The sequence below is a fragment of the Acanthisitta chloris genome, unplaced genomic scaffold (assembly GCF_000695815.1).
Source record: "Acanthisitta chloris isolate BGI_N310 unplaced genomic scaffold, ASM69581v1 scaffold12817, whole genome shotgun sequence".
NCBI lineage: Eukaryota > Metazoa > Chordata > Aves > Passeriformes > Acanthisittidae > Acanthisitta > Acanthisitta chloris.
The window spans coordinates 139,877-157,714 of record NW_008682230.1 but is presented as its reverse complement, the minus strand read 5'-3'; the positions used below and the strand labels follow the sequence as shown (position 1 = coordinate 157,714).

The following is a 17,838-nucleotide window of genomic DNA, read 5'->3' as shown; positions in this document are numbered from 1 at the left end:
ATCTCAGAAGGTTATTATATTATTCAAGGAAATGAAAATGCAAGGTTACTGCAGAGGACTGCAGGTGGATGATAATAACTGATCAGGAAAACACCAAAGGTTAAAATAACTCCTAATAAATGTAATGTAATGCCCATGAGGACAGGAGAAATAAAGCCAAAACCAACCCTGCCTAAAACTAATAACCTGTCCAAACCCTAAGGTTTTATACAGTGTAATGAACTTTGAACAGATAATCATCCATTGTGAGTGGGATGTTGGATTTTTAACACAAAGCTCATTTGGAACATGAGGACAGGGAGGTCACACCACACCACTGCACAAAGTCATGCTGTGCCTGCATCTGACAAAACTGCTGCAGGACTCTCCTGTCTCCCCATCTCCATCTCACAGTTGTATACTAGAGCTAGAAAGGACATAGAGAAAGGCAACAGATGAACAAAATACATTGAAAGGCTTCTATAAGAGGAATAACTAAACAGACTAGGCCTTTTCAGGTGGGAAAAGCCATGAGTGGGGATAAGGGAGTGGAAAGGGAGTGGGAGAGTGTCTATAACATCATGACCAGCATGGGCAGGGTGAATATTCTGCTGTGCATGATTTAAGAGTTTGGGGACTGGATGCCAGATGAAAGATTCAAAAACAAACAGAAGAAGTTCTTTCTATCCAAATAAGAATTAGTCTGCAGAATTCACTGTACCTAGATGTTGTACACAACAGAGTTTACATAAATTTAAAAAAAATTAGAAGTCCATGAAAAGTAAACAATCCATGCAGAGCTTATGCATCAGAAGATACCATCTCTGACTTGGAAAAGCACAGAGTCATAGATTTGTTAGGGTTTGAAGGGACATCTGGATATCATCTAGTCTAACCCCTTTGCCAAGGCAGGGTCACCTAGAGCGGATGAGCTACAAGTCATTAAAAGCAAAGAGATGCACTCTGAGCACTTTGATGTGTTCTTATATTCTTTCCCAAGTATCTGCTACTAGTAGCTTTCTGAGATTGCTAAGAGAAGTTTTGTTCTCATTGAGCATGGCTATTTTCCTAAAAAAGTATAAATTCTAACTTACTATGGATTATATTGAAACGGACAGATTGGATGTGGCTATAGTTTAAATACTGTGTTTATAAACCCCTTCTATTAAAGTACTTAAAATAATCTCCAACATATAGTAGTCATACCTGTAACATGCTTCTCACAACATAAATACTTCATTAGTCAATGTGTCATAGCATCATAGTTTGTCCTTACTCTAGTGAATTTTAAGCCTAGTGTCTACAAGTGTTATATATGATATCTCTAATGTTGAATCAAAAAAATAGACAGAAAAAACCCACAGTGAATTCTGAGTGTGTATTTCACTGTTACAAGTGTGCATAAACACAACATTTAACAGATTTCACTAGATATCTCTGAACTCTAATCCTGCTACAGGTTTGTCACACATGGGCACTTTTTGTAGGCACCATCATGAATAGCTGCTCAATAGAAAACTTGCCCTGAAATGTACACCAACATTTCTGCTGTTTACAACATGAAACTGCCAATATCTTTATTTCCTTATTTCACAGAATCAGAGAATGGATAAGGTTGGAAGGGACCACAGTGGGTTATCTGGTCCAACCTCCCTGCTCAAGCAATAGTCTTCAGAATTGCAGAAAAGAGAACTTTTTGAGATGAGATTTACCACCTTAGACCAGTAAATACACTTTTGTAGGTATTACAGGAATCCTTAAGCTCCAGTGTCTCACATGAAGCTGTGTCTTGATTTAGTCCTATGATTTAGGAAGGGTCAAGAGGGCAACAGTCAAAATACTAAGAAATGACAATTTTTTGCCATGTTGCTTGTTTATACTTGTTTATACATCTACACTGGGATCAGCTTGATTTTAAGTGCCTACATAGAATATTAACCTTCTTCTCAATACTGCCAGTAACATTTGATGTGTACTTTTGTGCTGAATGCTCTTCATTATTAACAACCATCAGCTATTGAAATCAAAGCATTGTTGTCAGATGTCCTTCTCTTTTGGGCTCTGATCCTGCAAACAAGTAAATACATGACAAAGGATGTACTGGACAAACCTGATAAAAAATTATTGTTTGTTTCTAGCATGTCTCCAAAAGGGGTGAACTAATTTTGGAATGATTTACAATATTTTCCTGTAACTTTGAAAAATGAAGTAGCACAGAAGCAGCAGAAACTCTGTGCTCAGGAAAAATTTCAAAACCTGTTAAAACAGAACCATATTGCAATCAAAGTCATATCCTAAATGAACAGCTGTAACAGTGAATGCCACTGGCACTTGACCTCACTCAGTATCCATTTTATGAGGCAATACAATAAACAGCCATCACACAAATTGTTCTTTCCACAGAGAACAAACAATCCAGGAACTAGGCAATGAGGTACACAGGGATAAAGTGAGGAACAGCAGGGTAATTACTTAAGACTACAACACAATGTTATTTAAGACTACAAACCAGCTGAGAGGATTATATACGCTAGCATGGACTGTTACTGCATATTCAACTTTTCTTCACAGAAAACACACTCTCCCTTAGTAATACTCCACCTTGCCCTTACAGATGCACCTTTTTTATTACAAATTGTATTAATCTGACAACACATTTATCAACAGGAAAGATTTACTCTCCTTAGCTGTCAATAACTGTACTCTACAGCTCTTCAATCATAATTTCCAAGCTGACTTGAATTGACAAGCTGACTTGAAGGTTTTTCTCTATTATGGAGCAATTCTTCAGGTGTGAAATAAATACAGTAATGAGAAACAATTAGTTATATAACACCTTACAAAATGTGAGTGTTAGAACAAGTTAAATTGTTTATTGATTTCAGCTTTATCTTCCCACCTGCTGACTCTAAACATGGACTAAAACAAACAACTTGATCCCACCAGTTTTGGTAGGCCAAAGTTTGGGGGGAGGAGGGGAAGAGTCTTACAAAGGGCCTTTACACAATAACAAAAAAAAGAAAAGTATTTTTATCTGCAGTTAAGTGTATGGAAATCCCAGGGAGTACATTTTAGACAAAGACTGGCATTGCTGACTGCAATTAAACTTCAGTCCTCTATTTATGAGCTTCCCCTACCTCTCCCATGAAATAGCCAAAGCACTTACTATTGAAATCTGATTTTCGTACTTAAAGCCAAACTCATTACCTTCCTTTGCATCCATTTGTTCTTGATGAAATTCCTCCCTCCTCCCCTGAATCATAATACATAAAACTAAAGGGGAAAGCTAGGGTAGGGGAAGAATTTCAGAATACAAAAGCAGTCATGGTCCTTACAGTCATCAGTCCCTTTACAGTGGACTTCTGAAGAGCTTGAAACTCTTTGTACTGGGGGGACTTACCCAATGGGCTGTGCTAAGAAGGACTCCCAGTCAAGACCAGTAAATTGTACAACACAGACACAGTTTTACAGCCAATATGAAACCCAGCAAGGAAAACCAGCAAAACCAGAATACCCAGATGCAGTTTCACTGAAGGCAGTGGTGAAAACTACTACTTTCTGGAATAAAAAGCCAGGCAAAAGCAATAAATTCGAAGGGATTTCTCAACCCACCATAACTTCTTTACAATCAGCAATAAATTCGAAGGGATTTCTCAACCCACCATAATTTCTTCACAATTTTTTCTTCCTCGTTGAGGTATTTCTGCCTTTCTTGTTCCACCAGGTTGCGCTGTCGCTGCACAGGATCTTCAAGCCTCTTCACTGTTTCAATCATTTTGCCATTGATTTCCAGCTCTGCTTTCTTCACCATTGCCCTCAGCATCTCCTGGTTCTGCAGCTTCGAAGGGATTTCTCAACCCACCATAATTTCTTCACAATTTTTTCTTCCTCGTTGAGGTATTTCTGCCTTTCTTGTTCCACCAGGTTGCGCTGTCGCTGCACAGGATCTTCAAGCCTCTTCACTGTTTCAATCATTTTGCCATTGATTTCCAGCTCTGCTTTCTTCACCATTGCCCTCAGCATCTCCTGGTTCTGCAGCTGTTGCACAAAAGAAATCAACTTCAATTTTTCCTGCTTGACTGACATCCCAGGCAACACAATACATTGTAGACCTCAGAAACAGGTTGGGATAAACACAGAGAGAGAGTACTTTTATCTTCTTCTTTCCCTCTTTACCTATAAACATTATTCCATGTATTTCGTGTACATATCTAACTTCCAACACAAGCTGATGAACAAAAGATGTTTGATCAGTACATCACCTGCAGTGCACAGATTCTGCAAGGATTGTGGCCCCTTTATTCTGCTCAGTTCAACATGAATCAAGAATTAATTACACCTCACAAGAATGCCAGAAGCTTGACTTTTGCTTTGAGTGTATCTCGTAAGCTTACGCATCACACTGCCCATACGTGCCTAGTGGATAATCCCACACATTAATGCCACAGCTGGAACACACTGCTGATTCCAGAATGGAAATTTTCAGACTCTCAAGTGGCAGAAGAAGGACTGTGCCATCCAGTGTAATTTGGTACAGACGTACAGCTCACCTGCAACATATAAACCCTCCCTTACCCTCTACGTGCCATCCAGTGTAATTTGGTACAGACATACAGCTCACCTGCAATATATAAACCCTCCCTTGCCCTCTAAATAAAACCCTTTATAATATGGTAATTTTCTGAGAACTGCAAAAGTCATACTTACTTTCTTGTCTCAGCCTCATGTTAAGTAACTAAAGCATTAATTTTCTTGCTGGTAATAAGTTTGCAGAGCAAAACACAGTTAAGAAAGCAAACTAGACTGTACTTTTGTGTGGGTAGCTGTAGAGCAGCTATGCCCCATGCTCACACAAATCAAACCTGTTGAAGTATCTTACACAAATCACAAAATTCAGGAATCCACCTAGTCACAGCATTAGGATAAGGCAACATGAACACAACACTGTTATCCCAGAATCCACCTCATACTGTAAGATTTTAAAAAACACCTGTCAGTTGGGGGAGAAAAGTCCAGTTTTAAAACTAGCACTTGAACTGTCAGAAGTCTTCCAAACATCCAGGCTTAACAGCCAAACCACATTTAACACACCAAGTAAAACCATGACCTAATAGGAAGAATCACAAAACATGTGTTACCTACAAGATAGCATGATGCAGTCAGACTTCTTTTTAAGTTGATTTAAAAGAATGAATGAGAATCAGAGGAAAAAAAAGCCTTTGCTGAGATGGTTCTTTCCAACCAGTATGGGAATGAAAGAAACAAACTCAGCTCTCCCCTGCTGACTCTTCAGTCCCTGTGCCTAACTTCTCTCTCCAGCAACACAACTGTGATGAGAGGGAGGGTAACACCTCACTGCAAGAGCTCAGGGTGTCTGAGCTGTGACAAGCAGGAGGTGTTAGCTCAAAACATATAAGTATTAGCAGTTAGGGAAAAAATGAAGCTGAAAAACATTTGAAACAGCATAGATAAAAAATTACAGATTATTTTGAAGATAGTGCATGTGTGTATTTTTCCCCATTATGGGATTAATATCTGGATTTGATAAATTAAAACCCCTTACTGAAAGGCCAGCACAAACTAGGACACACACCTTTTTCATTGTGTCATGTTTTCAAGTAGGAAAACAAATGAATGAATAAATGAGTGAATGAGCATGTTACACTTCAGTCATACAGTTTATTCACAGCTCTTTAAAAAGTGAGGAAATTTGACACAGGGAAGTGAAGCAGATTTGAGGTCAGTGAAAAGGTCAGTAACAGAGTTAGACTTAAGTCTCATGTGTCCAGAATTTAAGTCCTCAATGTTCCTCAGCTGGTAACAGTGACTTCCAGTAATAGCAAAACTGAGTATGTGTGTGTGAGGTTGTGAAGTGACAGACATCCATTTTTTCCTATTATGGGGGTATGTAGAGGATCTAGATTTATTGCAGTGACTCCTACAGCTAAGGTGCTTGTCACCTCCATTTATGAAGTGCTTGAACAGTATTAGGAAGTTTCAGTCATAAAAGTTCATCCATTCCTGATAATGAAATTAGGAAATAAAAGATATTACACAGTGATATTTCAAAAAGCTTGTATGTTGAGGACTCTCAAACCTCAGTGTTTGGAATGAGCTCTTGAAGTCTGGGTATCAAAGAGATGTTTTTGCCATTTCTATGAAAATTCATGCAACACTTGGCTAGTTACGGAAAACCTGGGGAACAAGGACAGAAGACAAGAAGGGAGAGGTACAGATGGATGCAGAGAGAGAAAAGAAGGAACCAGGACAAAGGAGCAATCACAGCCGACACCAGCCAAAGAACAGGATGAGGCAGGGTGAGCAGGAACAGAGGGGAAGAGCTGTGACTGATGAGGAGAAGGCAACCTCTGGTCATTACAGCACATTTACCTCCATGTTCTGGAACTGAACTTGATTCTTACCTTTCTTCTGCCAGCAGGTATCAGATCTGAGACTCCCTGGCTAAGTTAGTCTGTCCCTGTCCCTCTGACCATCTCTGCCATCTACTCCACCACCTACCTCATGCAGAAGAAGCCTTATGGATCTGCCAGAGTTAGTCTGTTTCCACACAGTATAACTTTTTGTACTTTAAGCTTGGTTGAAAACAAGCCAAATAAACAATCTTAGACGTTCATACTTGAAACTAAACTTCGTTAAAACAGTACTCAAGTTCCAAAGGTAAGTACCCAAAGGTAAGGAAAAGCAAGGCAGGCTTTCCTGTCACTACCAAATGGCAATTCCTTGCTAATCAGAGTTAACTTCACTTATAACTGCAAGCAGCAATCCAGCAGAAAGAAATTCAACATACTTTTTTAGAATTCTAGCAACCTCTCCTACATTCATTACCCTTGGCTCTCACTCCCAGCCTCACTAATCTCTCCACATACCTACCCTGTCCCTCTTCTTCAGTTACTGCTCCAGCCATTATTAATCACTGCTGTCTCACAAGTGCCCCAGCACTGCCTCTGGCACCCACTTCAAGAATAATCTCATAACCAGTTCTGAGACAGGTAACTGGAAAACCAAGTATTAGTTCATGGCCCTTCCCCTCAATAGGAGATAACCATGACCTGTCCAGTGGGAGCCTCCAAGACCCTGGAGCAAGAGGCTTCTGGGCCACCCACCTCCCCAAGAACTACAGTGCTCAGCCACAAACAGGAACTGACTGCCTGGAGCTCAGGACCTCTGTAGAACCTAAGTATCTTGTTCCTGAACTTTGTTACCATACATTGATTAAAATCAGGCTCTCCAGTTCTATAATGCAGCTCAACATATATCTGAATTTCTATCTCAAATTCACACTTGTGAGACTATCATATACCATTTATGACAGCATTGTTATTACATTTTCTGTCCTTTCTGCAGTGCCCATTTCCCTGCAAACAATACACTGACTGAAGGAAAAGCATGCATGCATGTATTTTCCTAATGCTGAACCTTAATCATATCTAACTGTGTTCCCTTAAAATGTGTTCAATTGAAGAAAGAAGTAGACAAAAAAAACCCCACTGCACATATAACCTGCTGATATATACCATGAACATGTACTCTAAGGCTTGGTCCAAGCCTGCTACTAAGAGTTCTTATTATCTGAATGAACAACCCCAGTAAACTCATCATGGGCTCCATTCTTACAAGCAACAAATCCATTCAGTAAACAGGCTGGGTTACAGCCTCTCTCTGGCCATGAGGAAAACTCCAAAGCACCATGAGCTAGTCTTTCTTAAATATCCCTAAAAATCAGACTGCTTAAGGAAGATGCTAGTGGAGTAACATGAAGTGTATCTAACCTCTAGCAAAAATCGTGAGACAAATGTCTTTATGTCAAGAATCTCTGTTTAAAATCCAACCAGAGACTGAGTCTTAACTTTTTTGTTGCATCTGGTGACATATATATTAAACTGGTGTGTGAATCAATCAATACATCTGGATCAATTACTGCTGGATATGGTTTAAAAAGAGGATTTTGCCAGCACAAAGGTTACATGAATCAACATGTCTTTTCCATCATGTGTTTCTCTGATTCTATTAAGAAAATAAGTAGGAACATACAAAGATAACATCAATTGAAAACTGAACAATAGGCAGTATTAAATATAGTTTTATGTCCTGTTCCTGTTTCTTAGTTATCCTGACAACTTTCGTGCCTGTGTAATTGTCTCTTTCAGTTTTTTGGAAGTATTTCTTCTAGTCTGTCACTGTATGAAAAATTCACACAAACAGGAACAAACTGGCTGCCAACCCAGGAGAAAGCAAAAAATATGAAGTACTGTCAAACATTCTGTGCAAACAATCTGGGAAAACAGAAAAATACTTTGTCTCTTTTACTTACAGTTATTTTCCAAAAAACATATCACCGAATTTTTCATTAGAAATGTGATATTTCAACATTCTTCAGTTTAAAACACTACCTGTTTCACTTGCTGCTGTACAAACTGTGAGCTCTTTTTCAAAATAATTCAGGAAAGCCATGACAAAAACTCGCTCTCATTAATGTAATTTACGTGCAACATGCCGAAGTTTCCCTTGAGCTACAGGTTCTTCCATCTGACTATCACAAATTTCCTGACTTCCTACTGGCTCAATGCAGCATTTGCTATAATTTCTGAATTAAGGGAAGCCAGCCAGAGTTAATGAGCACACTCGGGATATGTCCTTTTTCCCATCTCAAGACTTGCTTGGCAGCACTGATTTGTGCAGATGGTAGAAGTTTCTTCACTCCTGTGTGCCATTTTACTGTATGTGATCAAAAGCAAGGCTTCTGCCCTGGGCAAGGCCATGGAGACAAAGCACAGCTGGGGAAATGCCACCCTCTCAGTGAACAGGCCCTGTGAGACTGATGTGCTCACTGCCCCCAGCACGGCACTGCAGCTTCCATCCCACTTCATGAGGCCACATGCTAAGCACAGCTGGTGGCCAGACCACAGGCATTTGCCAAGAGCTGCATTTGGCACATGGGGCTGCAGTAGGACAGAGGGGCTGCAGTGGTTTGTGGCACAAATGTGGAAGAATATGCACTTACACATAATGTGCCAGGGCAAAGATCCCAAGCCAGCGTCTTGAAATGAGATGGGGAGCGTGATGCTTGGCATGAAAGATGCATTTGCTATAGGAATATACTCATCCTAAACTGAAAAGTCAAATGCATGGGAGCTGTATCACAGGCAGAAGTCACCTGACTGACACAACTCTTTGCTCCAAACACTTTCTGCCACCTGTTCATTACCAGGAAACTGAGCACAGGACCTTGTCATGGCGTGTTCAGTTGGCCACATTTTCCTATCCTGATGTTTACCTTACCCTTTTTCTCCCTTGCCCTATGACTGGTACATGATTCAATTTCCTTTAGATAAGGAGGTGACAGCAAAAGATGCTGTGAATTCTGATCTGTATTATCATTATTTTGTTCTAAAATTAACCAGCAAATCAAACGTGATTGATATAGTGCCGTTCAAAACCACTCTGGTTGTAAAAACAGTAGCTGCAGCCTGACAATACCAAACATGTGATGTCACTTTCCAGGCAAGGAGGACTGGCAGAGTATTGAAGTTTCCCCTGCTGTCCACTTTGTCTTACAAGATAGTGCTTTACCTCCTTTTTCATCTTCTGAGACAATACACAGTGCTCTTCAGCTTCTAATTAAGTGAAGGGCTGAAGACCTGTACAGCTGCATGTGCTTATTTTCAGTGTCTGAGATGAACAGCATATATTTATATTTGCAGCATGACTGTATATGCCAACATAATATTTTTGTTAACTCTTCATTGTTCATATAGTTTCTTGCAGGTTTGGAGGTGTTCATGTGTCCTAGGAAGGTACTGCTACAATGTTAATATAAGTAGGACACAATAAACCTTTGCAGCAACTTTTGAAATATCTTTTTTCCTTATTGTTCAAGTTGGCTATTCATCTGGGTTCTGTAAAGACAAGACTCAGACTCTGGCTTAATGCATTTCTACTGATCCTCAGCTACATTTGGGTTTCCTGACATCAAAGTTTATTCAAGAACTTAAAAACTGTCTCAACTGTAAACAGTATGAAGCAGGAACATGGCTCTTCCAACATGTTTATACAGCACATAGCACAGCACATCCAAACTGTAATCACAGGCTTGATATTATTGTAATATAAATACTGCTTTAATGACTTGTCTACAGTCATCAAACAAAGCCAAAATTAATTTTTTTCTCAATATCTGAGCAACAGTAGTTTAACTGAGCTAATTCTCATACCTCGAGGACTGTGCGTGCTGTGCTAGAGCTTTGGTGTCTGTAATACTTGAGTTTGCTCTTTGCTACAACTCTGTAACTGAGAATCACTTGTGCAAAAGGTAAAAGACAGAGAGAAGAAGGAAGGAAGTGTGGGAGGAAGGAAGGAAGGAAGGAAGGAAGTGTGGGAGGAAGGAAGGAAGGAAGGAAGGAAGTGTGGGAGGAAGGAAGGAAGGAAGGAAGGAAGTGTGGGAGGAAGGAAGGAAGGAAGGAAGGAAGTGTGGGAGGAAGGAAGGAAGGAAGGAAGGAAGTGTGGGAGGAAGGAAGGAAGGAAGGAAGGAAGTGTGGGAGGAAGGAAGGAAGGAAGGAAGGAAGGAAAAAGGCATTTGCTGACAATCCACCTCTTTTTGCCCAGCATTACCCCAATATACCTGTAGCTGCTTCATCTGATGCAGCTGCAGCCGCAGATCCGACACGTTGCGTTTCATGCCATGCAGACTGACTTGCATTGATGAGGCTCCAGCAGGGTGATGGATGACAGCAGACTCCACAGTTGCCAGTGCATTCTTCCCCACAGAGATGTTAGCAGCACCTGCAATAAGCAGCAGGACAGGTTGAGTTCACAGCAGAGAAGGTGCAAACATAATCCTTCCTCTGCCCACTGAATCCATGTGTATTTCACACTGATGGACAAGAAGAGAAAATGACAGATGCCAGTGCTCAGTATTAACAGGGGACTGGTATCTCCTTATCCATTATATTTTGAGGGAAGTCTGTACAATATCAGAGTGTATCTGTCCTGAAATCTCAGATTCATCAGAGCACTGGATTACCCCAAGACTGCTTTCTACCACATGTAATAGAGATGGGATAATAAGTTATGACTGCAGGTTACACAAAACAGCATCAAATCAAATTGGTCCTGAGAGTAGCTTCAGGATTGCCCTCCCAGGAGATATCTGAGACCAAGTTGATGCAAGTTCATAGGACTCCTGAACTGTATATTTGTTGATTAATCATGCTGGAGAGAGATTCAGTCAAGCTGCCAAATGTGGGGAAAAGGTTTCTACAGAGAATTTTGCTTTGCTGCTTAAAGTACAAATGTATTATTTCTAGCAGGTGTCTCCAACAGCAACCACACAAAATCAGGAGAAGAGCAATGAACAATGGTATGGCAGAGGCTCTCCAGCCACATTGCATGCACACACTCCCCCTCAGTCTGGCAGAAAGAAACACAGCATAACACAAGAAAGTGAGCTGAGCCACACTGAAAATAACTGTCAGTGTCCTCACAAGATTTTCTTTGTTAAAGAATGCTGTTCCTCTACATAGCATCAATGTCAAGCTTGTTCTTTACAATCTCAAGCACCTGGGAAAAAGCTTAAGCAAATTCCAGATCATCAGCTAATAGTCATTTTACAGCTTCTTCTAGCAATTTGCACTTTTCTTCAAATTTGCTTTCTAATGTGTCCTTTCCCCACCACCACTGACAGCAGACAGAATGACAGATTGTCAGTTGAACACAATTTTCTGTCAAGCACTATGTAGTCCTGCATATTCTTCAGATCACCTCATCCCTCAGGCTCAGATGGCTCAGATGGCTGCCACTCCCTGAACTATTGCATGAGCTGCCCCTCACTACAAGAAGGACATTGAGGTGCTGGAGTGAGTCCAGAGAAGGGCAATGAAGCTGGTCAAGGGTTTGGAGGAGCAGCTGACGGAGCTGGGGATGTTTAGCCTGAAGGAAAGGAGGCTCAAGTGGGATACCTTATTGCTCTCTACAGCTGCATGAAAGGAGGTTGTAGTGAGGTGGGGGTTGGTCTCTTCTCCCAGGTAACAAGCAGTAGAACAAAAGGAAATGGCCTCAAGTTACACTAGGGCAGGTTTAGATTGGATATTAAGAAAGATTTCTTCAGCAAAAGGGTTGTCAAGCACTGGAACAGGCTGTCTAGGGAAGTGGTTGAGTCACCATCCCTGGAGGGATTTAAAAGATGCATAGATGTGCTTAGGGACCTGGCTTAGTGGAGGACTTGGCAGTGTTAGGTTAATGGTTGGACTTCATGATCTTGAAGGTCTTTTCCAATCTAAATAATTCTATGATTCTATTGTAGGATTAGGTCATTCCCTACTTCAATTTCTTCCTTCTCTATGAATAAAACAAAAAAAATTCTGAGGAAACAGAAAATAACTCATCAATGGATCTGCACAGGGATTTTGGTCATCATTTGTTCCCCCAAGCACACATTCTATCAAGTTCAATGAAGTCAAACAAAAACTAGTGTTGTGAGCTTTTCTTTGTCTGTTCAAGGCAAATTTTCAGTTCTCTAAAGTGCATGACACATTTTCTGGCTGGAATGAGTATGAATCCAAGAGTGGTAAGTTCAATCCTCATGCTTTCACCTCTAGTAGTCTTTTCAACCATAAAGTCTCCAAATGTGCCCAAGTACAGCTCAGCATAACAAAATACTGTTATTCCTTTGCCAGAAGGTGTGGATACCTCAAACATAGCCTTTGCAAAATTCATTTGAGGGAAGCATTCTTAAAGGATGGAAATTAAACCAGACTATTTATATTTAAAAACAGGCCAAAAGGTTTTTAAGAATCATGTTTCTTGCTTTACCTACATTTGCAATTCCTGTCAGCCAAAGCACAGGTCCCTCTGGCTGGATCTGTGCTACACAGTGTGCCATGCCATAGGCTTCCAGAGACATGCTCAAACAATAAGCTGTTCTAGCCTGGTGCAGACCCTTGTAATGCTATACCTTCCCGAAACGTGCTCCAGCTAGATCTGCTCTGTGCTTCAACAACAGCACTTTTCATTTTGCTGCTGGGCAAGCTGGTGCACATTTTTGCTATACTCCAGTATGATTCAATGCTCTCTTGACTTTCAAAGAGCTGCTTAACAGAAAGCAACACTCAAGAAATAAACAGTCCTTGTTCACTGCCATTATGTACCCACTCCATGCTTCGGTCTAATATATGCTAATACTTATCTGTCTACATGTACCCTGCAGTTTTTCCTACAGTCAAGCATCTATTTCCCTCCCACATGCACTTTTTTTTTATAAGAAAATGGTATTTAGTTCATAAACCTTACAGACAGAAACCACCAGAGAGTCTGAAAAATGTGGATAAGCCTCCAAGAGTTCTGATCCCTAGCCACAAATCTGGACTATTTTTGAAAGCACATCTACCTTTCTGCTGTTCTTTGCCTCAAGCAAAAGCTCCAAAACCTCAGCCCCCGACCCTGTGATGATGCAGCCAAGGCATGAATCAGTCCCCGCCAGCCTCTCCCCCCATGCTGGACCCCAGTCAGTTCACATATTTTCTCAGGAAGGGGTGCCTGCTTTCCTTTTAGTGTAGATGGACTGCAATCTGCTTCTGTAAGCAATAAATGTCTCCAGCTCCCTACAAAGCAGCTCTCCTCCTCTGCTGCTGCCTCAGCCACCTCTTCTCACCATTAGGTACTCTCAGCTGCTGCAGAGTGTGCTCAGAGCCTGGGAAACACGACGTGGGACTCCCAAGGATGTGACACACAAGCAGACACTGAGCGAGCAGTAAGGATCAGCAGCTGATTTCTCAGATATCTCATGCTCGTTAAAGAAAAGAATAAAAGGGCAGCTCAATGAGGGACTGCTTCATCTAGAGAGTATAGATCACTTTTGGAAACAGTCCCAGGCTGTATCTTTGTGATTAGATGTGCAGGAAAAGAAACAGCATTGGCTTTTAGGTTTTTAAATAAACCCTTGCTGGAGTTAAGTAAGGGGGCCTGAATGCAAACTCCCTCCACAATTCCCTAATACTCCGGGCAAAAAAGAAAAAAGTTAACTGCCATTTTTAGAGTGCAAAGAGAACTGATGAGCAGAAAGGGGAAAGGTTTGCCCAGGCTCAGGAAGGTAAGGAACACAACTTCTACTCCATGACACTTGACCTTTGCCATGGTTGTGAAGACACTGCTTTCCTTCTGTTCTCTAGATTTTATTTTGAAGCAGGCTGAGAAAAGAAAGGTCATCAGAAGACACCCAGCAAAGTTTCTTCAGAAATTACTCATCTTCTTCTTATAAGCCACAACATTTTCAAGCATCATTTGGGGAGACATGTAACAGTTACTCAACAGCACTAAAGCACCCTTAAATGAATAAAATATTCTTTATGTATTAGTGTGCAACTTCACCTCATTGATCCTGAATGAATTCAGGATCATATTTTGCCTGAAAACACTGACAGAGGTCATAGATTAGCATGATCTATCTTTGAATCTGAGATAAGCAAGCAGGTATGGACAAATTTTCTAATTCACAGGTCATCACAGCAAGAGCCATGTGTGTGAGAAAGGCACACAGATATGCATGGATGATAAGACAGTTCACGAAGAGTGAGGAATCAAATCCAAGCCCTATGTTCATAATACTCCTTCCTGCTGCCATCTTCCTCTCATTTTGTATTGATGGTGTTAGTGCAGAAAGTCATATTCCCTGGACCCTTTTCAGGACATACTGAAATGTCCTCCTTCCTTTTTCAACAAGGCAGCAAGTAGCAAAAAACTATTGCTTTTTTCAGTAATCCGTGCCACAACTGATCTCGATTTAATCAATGAAGACAGGATTTAGTCTATCAATCAGTCTCCACTTGATGAACAAAAATATGACAGAAAAGAGAGTATGTGACCATTTCTCAGGATATTTGTTAGAAATCTCATGGAGACTCTTCCTACTATGGTTTGGTTTTAGTCACATGCTGTTCCTAAGTGAAGAGCTCCTTGATGCCATTCTTGTATGATGAACTGAAGATCTTTATAAGGATTTGGTCATGGGATTTCTCCTTACATTAGCAGAAGAGACATAATCATTCTGTGGAAAGTTACTACTCTTTGGACCCATCTCCCATGAAAGAACTGCGATTAAAGCAACCAAACATACGCAATGCAGACATGTATTGTTATTACAGTCTCATTTTTCCCAGAAAAAAAAGATATTTTTTTTTTCTCAGGGTCCTTAATATTTGAGGACACTACATACAACAATTTGGTTTATATGACATACCAAACAGTACTCACAATCTAGCTATATAGAGTTATCTAGGGTTTAGAAATTTTGTTTTTTCCCATCCCAAGAGAGCTGGTTGTCTATTTTTTGCATGAAAGTCTCCTATCATTGGAATGCATACTATAAAATACAATGTTCGTTCAACATTGATGAGCCAATATTATCTTGCACAGATGTTTTATTGTTCAGAATGGGAAGCAATTCACGTTTTTGCTTACCAGTGCTGTAGGAAGGAGTGCTCAATCAACATTTTATACCACTTTTTCTTTCAAATACACTTCAAAATTGCTAAAGCTGGTGTCTCAGTGCACAGTTGTCAAGTGGAATTGTAAAGTAAGAGAGTCAACTGCCTAAATGGCTATACTTAATAAAGATTGGGGTGAATTGAAGAACAAAACAGAGGTCAGCAGAAGTGTTTCTAGATGCTCCTGACATACTCAAACCCAAGCATATTTACGAAAAGGAGAAACATTCTGTAGCATATTCTGGCAGATTGCCTAATTTTCAAGTAAGCAGGGACCGAAATGACTTATTAGACCATGTTATGCACAATTTCAAAAGCAGGTGCAAAAGCAAATATTCCATTACACAAGACTATTCTATTATACAGTAATTTTCAATAATAGCTGTTGTGGTTACAATACTGTAGTATATTGGGGTCAGCATGACACCTTGTTTCCTTTACCTGCTACAATTTAATTTTGTGGCTGAGTCATGCTGCAAGGACAGGATTTAGGGATGCAGGTGCTGGAGTTACAATTATATTTACAGTACTGATAGGGATCCTTGCAGACTGTTGGCTGCATGGCTGGCCTCACTGCACTATCCCTATCTCCCAAGTGATCAGAAGGGCATCTATTGCACAACCCAAATGCTGGAAACCTTACTCATATGCTGGATATGGGCATGGCCATGTGACAAAGTCAATGTCTCTGTCAGTAAGTGGCAGATGATGATCTGAGACAGTAAACTATGCTTCCCACCCTCTCCCTCCACTGCCCACCCCTCACCCCATGCTTAGACATGCAGTTGTCTAAACTATGCTTCCCACCCTCTCCCTCCACTGCCCACCCCTCACCCCGTGCTTAGACACGCAGTTGTTAGATGTAATTTTGCCAATTTAGGAACATGTGTTCAGTCATATGATATGGAGTATTTGGGAACAACAGTGGCAGGAAACAGTTGCTGATGATGAACCATGCTATTCTGCTGGGCTGGGCATGACTTCCAGAGGAACGCACACCTTCGGGTTATGTAGGACCATTTTCCCAATGGATATTATTCCATTTCTCATTTCACTGAGAGCACATTCACACATGCACACACTGAATAATTTAGATTTAAAGGGACCTCTGCAGGATATCTGATCCAAACTCCCACTCAAAGCAGGGCCCACTTAGATCAGGACCCTCAACTCAGCGTCCCTTGCAACGTATTTGTCTGAATTAGTACCACCACAGGGAAAGTGGCAAGGCTGAACAGCAATGCAGTGCAAAGAGGAACACAAGCCAATGTGTGTGCAAGTTGTGATTGTTTCACAGGTGCTTTATTTGAGATGAGGACTGTGCAAGTAGGAAATACCATAAATTCTCAGTCTATAATGACACTGCAATAGGGAAAAGTCTAAGAGCATTTTGCAGCTGTTTGAAAAATGACAGACTTTTCAGTAAATTGCCTGAAACTGAAAAATTACAACTTATTTCTTCAAAGCCTTAAGTATTGCTCTCCCCATCCAGAGGCCAGCAGGAAGGGAAGAGTTGGAACTGGATCAGAGAGTGGCTTGGGAGCAAAGCTGCAGTACCAGGACTTAAACTTTTGCTCTCTTGCATGTGCTTGATAGTTTCCAGGTCTAATTTGACATCTGTCGTTAGGAGGACATACTGCAATTCCAGATAAACAGGAATCCTGAACGTGAACTGACAGCTCCAACAGAAAGGCTAGTTAGGAGCATAATAGGTTTGCTAATAAATGTGTGTGGTTTACTATCTGCCGGAGCACAGACCTCCCTGTGGGAACAGCACTACCAGGAAGTAGGGAATTGCCTTTATTTGCATTCAGTACATGACAAAGGGCGAAGAGGAGGTATGTAAGTACACCAGCAGACTTCTCCAACAGTAACCCATACACAGAGTTCCAATCACATGGAGATCTCCTTTCACAACAGCCTTAACTCCATCTCTTAAACACTTAACAGCTCTCCAAGTGAGAAGCTAAAATGAGACCAGCTTTTCCTGGCTTCATAACTGATGCTTGCTCAGAACAGTTTAGGCACATGCTAATAATTAGTAACAGATCAATGTCGCTTAATTAGGGAAAGTGCTGTCTTGCTGACTGCTAAATTTCTTGGTGTCATTGCAACCATAGCATCCTACTGACAGAAGGACCTTAGAGAAAAGTTCAGATGACCAGAAAAGGAATTAAATATTTAGTCTTCCACAGCAATCTGGATACATCTGGGGTTAATGACAGATATATGTACTATAGATGAGACAAGTCACTGGAAAATTCACCATATGCAGAGGCTCTGCATCTCATTTAAACCACTCAGCACAGGTGTTAAATTCATTCCAAATACCATCTCAACCTGTGAGAAATTCCTCTCTTTA

The 17,838-nt window shown here is 40.7% G+C and overlaps 1 protein-coding gene across 1 annotated transcript in view; it reads right to left on the bottom strand.

Moving 5' to 3' along the window:
* LOC103805788 (sickle tail protein homolog) overlaps positions 1-17,838 on the bottom strand; it is a gene marked incomplete at its 3' end in the record, with an annotated part of 165,113 nt that overhangs the window by 12,286 nt on the left and 134,989 nt on the right. The window contains exons 8-9 of the mRNA XM_009078451.1: positions 10,619-10,779; positions 3,842-4,017 (exon numbers count right to left, since the gene is read on the bottom strand). Of these exons, the coding sequence (XP_009076699.1) occupies positions 3,842-4,017; positions 10,619-10,779 (337 nt within the window). The remainder of the gene's footprint in view (positions 1-3,841; positions 4,018-10,618; positions 10,780-17,838) is intronic.